General features: G+C 47.8%; 1 protein-coding gene across 5 annotated transcripts in view; it reads left to right on the top strand.

Annotated features, from left to right (window-relative positions):
- DDO (D-aspartate oxidase) overlaps window positions 1–7,574 on the top strand; it is a 90,117-nt gene that overhangs the window by 62,538 nt on the left and 20,005 nt on the right. For all 5 annotated transcript variants that reach the window (XM_085856078.1, XM_085856083.1, XM_085856079.1 and 2 more), the window contains one exon: window positions 6,815–6,914. In XM_085856078.1, coding sequence (XP_085712204.1) covers window positions 6,815–6,914 — 100 coding nt within the window. The remainder of the gene's footprint in view (window positions 1–6,814; window positions 6,915–7,574) is intronic.

Here is a 7,574-nt window from a genome sequence, read left to right as displayed (position 1 = left end):
AAATTCGCAAACCACCATTCCAGTCCCGTAGGTGAGATATCTCTTAAGTACCTGTGTAGTTAGCCCAAACCCGTTGTTTAGAGGGTATTAATGTGATTCATTCGGGCTGCGACGCTTTGAGATAGCCGTTTTTCTGTTCTATCGTTACTTTGAATAAACCACGCTCCAACTGTCAACAAACAACAACAACGCCAACAGCCACGACCTTGACCTTCACAACTCGCTCCCGCAAACATCGCATCACCGCCATTCCAAACGGCACCATGGCCATTGGCCACCGCCGGAAACCCTCCACCACCTTCACCTCTCTCCTTCTACGGCCATTCCCGCACCACCTGTGAGCACCGAGCGTCGGGCTGTCCTGGGTTCGTACAAGATATGCGCCGAGCCGCGAGTGCAAAATGCGGCCTTTCCGAGGAGAATTCGGATCAGGAATGCTACACGCCCACTTCTGATCCGTCCAATCAGCAAGCGCGGGGCGGCTTGGCCCCGCCTCCAGGCACGTCTGTGTGGAATCGAGATATGCAAATTCTAGGATCAGGGGAGATTCACGCCCCTTTTCCTCCGTCCAATGGGCGAGCGAGGCTCCACCCCCGAGCTAATCCTGATCCGGAAATTTGCATATGGGTTCTCCTGCCGGGCTATAAAACACCGAGCAGAAAAGCAGAGTTGTGTGGCAGAAAAGCGAAGAGAGTGGAGTGGCAGAAAAGCGAAGAGAGTGGAGTGGCAGAAAAGCGAAGAGAGTTTTGGGGCAGAGAGAAAGAAGAGTTGTTGCGCAAGAGTTGTTGTTGCGAGGCAGTCAAGTCGGGTTGGAGCGCGGAGTGGAGTCGGGAGGCGAGGGCGTCCAGGTGGTTTTCTGCAGTCGGCTGAGGAGAATTGGGGGAAGAGTCCGAGGAGCTCGGGTCCGAGGCAAGGAAGACGGCGGTCGGCGACGAGGTCGCGGTGGAATCGCTCGTCACGGGACCCAAGCAAGCCAGCTATACTCTTTCCCCAGAGCATCAACAATTCCCCCTTTCCCCCGCGCTGAGATAGTGCGAAAAGGGGGCCCCGTTCCCACCCCACTCCAAGCGGTGCCAACGAAACCCGCGAAGGAGCCCGAAGTCAGGGCACCGCCGTGCTGCCACATTTGCGGCTCATCATGAAGACGCGGGTAGGACCCACCCAGTCTCGCGGACCTGACCGCTCCTTCAGGTCCCGCGCAAATATTGGCCCACAGGCCCCGTCTGCCCCCTTGTCTTTGAGGGTGGCCTTTTCTTTTGCTTTTGAGTAAATGTGTTGTTGGCGCCATCTGTAAAGTAAAACTGTGTAAGTGTTGCCGTGTGTATGCGTAGTCGGTTGTAGATCTGCATTGTTGTTTTTGTTTTCGTTGCTTTATATGTGCATTCTGATGACTGTGACTATATGTGTGCTCTCCGTGTGCCGCGGAATAAATGTGCATTATGTTGAACTGTTTTCCCGTTTCGCTTCATCTTTTCTTTAATTGAATCTCCATCTTGCTTCACGTAACGGGTTCGTCGTGGGCTTAATACGCCCGATAATTAATCGGAACCGTCGAGGCCGACGATAACACCGCTCGGTTATCCCGATAGCACGGAACGGATCGCTTAAGCAGCCCGTGTCCGGAGTCTACCTGCGGCGAGGTGCGATCGCCCGGTCTACCATCCGCGTGGGTACTTCGGTCGGTCAAGTTTGGCGAACAACCCTATCCCACGCGGGTGGCCGATTGGCACGATCGTGGTGAGGCCGAAAGGCCCACCCGTGACTAGCTCCCGGCGTTAGTCCGATAGGGTCACGACAGAATTGTCCGTCCGATGGGCGACGTGCCGCGATTCGAGTCACGTGGCCGTTCGCACGCCGGCGGGCGCGAATTCGCAACAATACTATCACTCAATTTACAATACACAAATAATCCACTGTCCACAAGGAAAAGTACATTTCATCAAAGAACATTTATTGCGTGGTACTACAGAGCCCAAAACACTGAGATGTAAACATCCACAATGATTTGCACTAAACTAAGCTAAGCTTACATTTCCTGATATATACTGTATATGCTTTGGTAGGAGTGGAGGGGTCTGGGAGAACAAAGAGAGAGAGCATGATGACCGACAGCTGGCCTTGGTGAGATTGGTTTCACACGAGAAAGGCATCAAACAAAATACTAAGAAGCAGACAGGAAGGGGAGTAGACGAGAGGTAGGAGATAAAACATTAGGTTATAGGTCCTAGTAAGAATGTGATTATATACTTTTTGAATACAAGGAAATTAATATGAGGAATTGAGTATATAAAAAGGCAGTGAGTACATGGGTAAAAACCAATGAGTACAGGAAAACAAAAGGCAATTTGTTTAAATAGGAATATTCCCCATTACTTGACTGAAACATTCGAATGGACTTCACCGAAACATAAGCCGGAAGCAATTCTTCTTTTACACAACTTGACATTCCAAAGAATGGGAGGTGAGAACTACAGGGTTAGCTGATAAGCATTAGGCAAAATAACTCAAACTGCAATATACGTGTCCAGTGTGACCACTCCTTGGCTTTTTAAAAAAGATCTTGGCTATTCGTTGTTCACCTTGGCGTCTTGGTTTTCTAGAGGTTTTCTTGGCATATCGGTTATCTATTATCATCGTTTTTCCGAAACCTTGTGAATTCTTGTTTTTCATTGGCTCACCTTGGCATTTATGAAAATGCGGAGCGGTCACACTGCGTGTCCACTGGGTGAAAGAGAATGACATAATCATGGCAAAAGTTGCAATGATATCAACCTTGTTTCATAGTATCGTTACGAATTCGCTGCCCGCCCAGCGTGCGAACAGCCACTTTAGCCAATGGCGGCCGTCTCGCCCACCGAATGGACAATTCAGTTGCGACTTTCCGGAACAACGCCAAAAACCAGTCACGGGTGTGCTCCAAGTGCACACCACGGCCTAGTCAACACTCGACCCACGTGCGACAGGGTCAATCGCCGAATCATCGATATACCTAAGTATTCGCGCGGGCAGACAACCGAGAGACCGTACCTCAGCGAGGTCTGCTTGGACACGAACCGCTTAAGCGGTTCGTTCCGTTCTGGGATAACCGAGCGGTTTATTATCGCGAGACCTCGCTGGACCCAATTCTTTTATCGGCTATCAAAGAGCCCGCTATTATTCCGAGAGCAATACGGCGGTTCAATGGGGAAAGAGGACACGACGAACGGGTTAACATTCTCACAAGGACATTTATTTATAGTAGCACGTATGCAGGCATGCACATATACATTTATGCAAGGCAAAGAAGAGCACGACAAGAAGAACTACAACCGTCTATTATTATTATTTACAAGCACTTATACAGTTCTACTTGCGGGACATGGCGCCACAACATTCACACAAATAAAAGCAAAGAAAGACCCCCTCACAGACTCACAGACAAGGGTCAGACTGGACCCGTAGGCCTTTATGTTCAATGAGCTTGGTTGACCGAAGGAACTCCAAGAGGCCGCCGCAGGTTACCTTCACCCTCGTGGTGACTTGGTTGGGCGACCCTCGGTGGACCCTCTCAAGCTCTTCACCGACTGCGGGGACTCCAGGCTCGAACGCGGCTGCCCACAACTCCACACTTCCGAGACCTCCACCGACTGACTGCTCCACCCAGACCGAGACCTCCACCGACCCGCTGCTCCACCCAGACCGAGACCTCCACCGACCCGACCAACAACCAGCCCATAGACCAAGACAGCTCGACAGCCCCTTCGCTCTTCCAGCGCGGGCTTTTATCCCCCTTGGCTTCCCGCCCCGCCCTCCTGAATTCACATACACACACTCTCGATCCGGTCCCAAAACATTCTCAACAACATCTGCCCCGCACTGTAAATCAACAACCCGTGCAGAATCGGTCGCCTCGTTTCCTCTGGAAGGGGTGTGTGCACCTCACCTCAACCAAAGTATTCACAATCACGGTGACAACCAATTTATATCTCCATTTTCCATCACACATGCACCCCCACAAGCTTTTCCAAGCCAAAACACAAAAGAGCACGTTTTATTCCAGTGAAATCTATTGGACTCGCACAAGTTCCATTTCTCCACTCACTCAGCAACACATGCAGATCAATGCAAATCAGTGTGCATTACAACTCAGATATGAATACAAACATACAAGAGTTCCAGGTTGGAACACAACTGGCAGGTCTTCCCTCCTGCCGAACTCAAACTTCAGCACCCCCTGGGTCGCTGAGGCTGTCTCCAAGCCTACCAACTCCTTATGAACATGGGAAATGCCCTTCCTGGCATTTTCCCCGTCGATGCCCAGATGGCATGTTGGCGCTCCGGTCCCTTTCCCGTGGGTACCCGTGCCAATTACACCAACTCGGTCGCTTGGACCCATGGCCTACTCTGGCCAACTACTTTGGTGCCCAGGGTGTCCTCTACTCAGTACGCATATTTCACCATAGTCTCCTACACCCTACAAAAGGTTTCGTGCAAATCATTGGGAACTCTCAACTTACGTCCTTAACACAAAACTCAACCTTTCCAATCACATTGCATTTACAAATCCGTAACACCTCCACACAATACAATACAACAATTTCACAGCAGGCAAACCTCCAGTGAGTACGATGAATCAAACAAAAATACAAACAGGTAACACTTATCTATTTCCCACTTAACCATTGTCCTTGCTCGTTTACCTTGCCCATTTACCTGGGTCGGAAATCAGTCTCAGCATGACGCTGTTCGATATATTGCTTGCATATCTCTAGAGAGACTGTGAGCTGAACGCAGCCTTCAACGTGGCCTTTGGATCGAGTCTACACTCCGACCTTGCCACCAAGAGGAGCCCTATCTTTCTCTTTCTGCGTTGTGTCTCATCTTCCTTACTCTCCTCTGACTCCTCGCCGAGCCTCTTCCTGCCCTGTGCCATCATCTCCCTCTGCGCCCGCTGGGCCCGCTTCTTCGTCCTCGAGCGGCTGCGCCATCGGAGCTATGCTATCTGGCACCTGCATGGTTAATTGGTCCAACTGACCCTTCAGGTTTAACAGTCGCGTCTTTTCGACCCTGTCACGACATATATCTCGCGCATGTCCATCTGCGTGGCCAATTTCATTACTCTTTAACAGCATTTCCACACTCACACAGCGAGCTGGGTCTCAAACCCCTCGCGGAGGTGGTATTCCAACCTCCCTCCCTTTGGCCAGAGGGGATTAGCTTTTCCCCAATGCCTCTACTGTACCCAGTACAGCACAGTGAGCCGAGTACCGAACTCGCTCAAGGTACGGCGAAGACTCTAGCTTCTCGTCAAGAGATCACTATCTCTATTCAGCCCCAGGCTGAAGCGGACCCGAACCGTGGCGGACCCTCTCAAAGGATCCCCTCAGGCCTATCAATAAAATTCTCGAACATGTACTTTCCTTTGTTCGATGTACGTTACCCGCTAAGAACAGCCCCGCCGTCAGAGGGAAAGGGCGAACGTTCTCCGCTTACCATGCTCAAGCGATTGCTGTCCCTCCAGACCATGGACTGCCTCCAGGGCTTTAGTACACCCCGGATGAGCCCCCAAATTGTTGTGGAATTTATTTCTTTCTATTTTACTTCAACTTACTTTTAGTTAACCGTTTTAACCGACTCGATGTAAATCCTGTTACTCAAATGAAAGCCACAATTAATTCACTGTCCACAACATGGAAGTACATTACATCAGAGAATTTTATTTTAACTTGGTACCAAGGAGTACAAGCCACCGAGATGGTAACATCTCTAATGATTTGCACTAAAACAAGATTGCATTTCCTGGTACTTATATGCTTTCATGGGAGAGTGGAAGGGGCTAAGCCTTCGGCAAAAATAACTCCAACTGCAATACGTGTCTTCCAGGTGAAAAGCGAATGATGTAATTACGGCAAAAGTTGCTGTTATCAACCAGGTCACTTTGTTCCATAGCAAGACATTCCTTTTATCAACATTTAGGTCAAAAGACTCTTGGGTAAAGGAAAGCATAACTGACATTACAGCATAAAAATTAAATTTATAAAACACCAGCAACGATTATAATTGAGAGTACATTAATATAATTATTTTCTCCCACACTTTCATAGCTTTGCCTTTTAAATACATATGTAGTATATACAGTAGTGTCTCCATTCATGGTGGGGCGTACGATTTTTTTAAAAATGAAATTGGAGTGTGGGACAAAAAAGGTTGAGAAACACTGATCAAAAGGATGAGTGGAATGTGGGCTTTATGTTCCTATCCAAAGCATGATGTGCAGGATCCCTTCGTGGCACTTCAACAAAACAGTATTTATAATAATGAAATACCCAATCAGGGATTTGCCTGGTATTGGCTGAATGGTTAGGTTGATGGGCTTGGGATCCTAGGATCCTGAGTTCAAATCCCGCTCAGTGGTTGAATTAATACTAGGTGGGGTTGACTCAGCCTGTCAGCAAAATGAGTGCCAGCATGCTGGTATCCTGTGTCGGAGTGGCGACCCGTCCAGGATTGTGCCCAATAGCCAAGGAGACTGCTTAGGCAGCACCAACGCTTTGCACAGAGTATGGTCCCACTGGATGGATCAGGGATCGTACCAAGTGAGATATGCTGCTGCAAAAATCAGTTGCATCATTGTGCATCCTTAGTTTGAAAAATGCTGCATGAATTCAAAAGGAATCATTCAGAATAAAATTTTAATTAAAACACTGACAACTCTGGCAGAAACTGAATGACTCAGTCAAATGTGTTGATGAGAAACGTTTGGGTATTTAAATATTTTAGTACAATTGATGCAACCCTGGAGACAGTTAAGTGAATTATAAATGTCTCTTTGTAGATACAACACTGAGCTCTCAAAAACAATGGTTCAGGGATACCTTTTCTCACTTCCTTCGTCTGATCAAGGATCATCATGCTGGCATCTACCTTACCAATGGGTAACAATCACAGGCCATCATTTTCACTGCAGATTGGTGTTGATCATACATGTATTGCACCATACATTGTGCTCTTAGTTCTTGATACTCTCACATGATTGTTGTACACTGGTCAAGCATTATACTGCACAGCTGGTTGCATCTGCACTTCACAACATGGTGGCAGCAATTCTCAGCTTGGGCACAAGGGGGCAGCAACTGCCTTTCACATTTCCCTATCGATTTATGTTTTGAAATGAAAACCATATAGACTAGAATTATTTCTCGAAAAGGGCCCTGTCCAAGGCTCTCGAAGCATTTTTTAGTAAAAGTTGGGAACATGACTTTTCAACATAATTAAGGTATGTTGAATTTGACACCCTGTTCCCAAGCTGAATTTTGAGTTTTTGACCATCTAATTAGCATAAACAAAATGGCTGCCAAATTGACAATTTTGGGCACTTTCTTGGGACAGGCACTACTATAGCAGCACAATGCTAATCTATTTTACTTGTGAACAACTGTTAAGTTAACTGTTAAGTTGTAAAGTTAACTGTTAACTTGTTAAGGGCTTGTGTAGGCCTATACTAATAATTCATTCTTGTTTGCAGGCTACAATGGATCCTGTGATTAGATTGAAGAGGCCGTCACCTGTAGACTGCAGCCTGTGCATTTTCTGCC

The sequence above is a fragment of the Eptatretus burgeri genome, chromosome 15, assembly GCF_056783735.1.
Source record: "Eptatretus burgeri isolate ZD-2024b chromosome 15, Ebu_testis_v1, whole genome shotgun sequence".
In the NCBI taxonomy this organism is placed as follows: Eukaryota; Metazoa; Chordata; class Myxini; order Myxiniformes; family Myxinidae; genus Eptatretus; species Eptatretus burgeri.
This window is presented reverse-complemented; position numbering and strand designations above follow the sequence as displayed.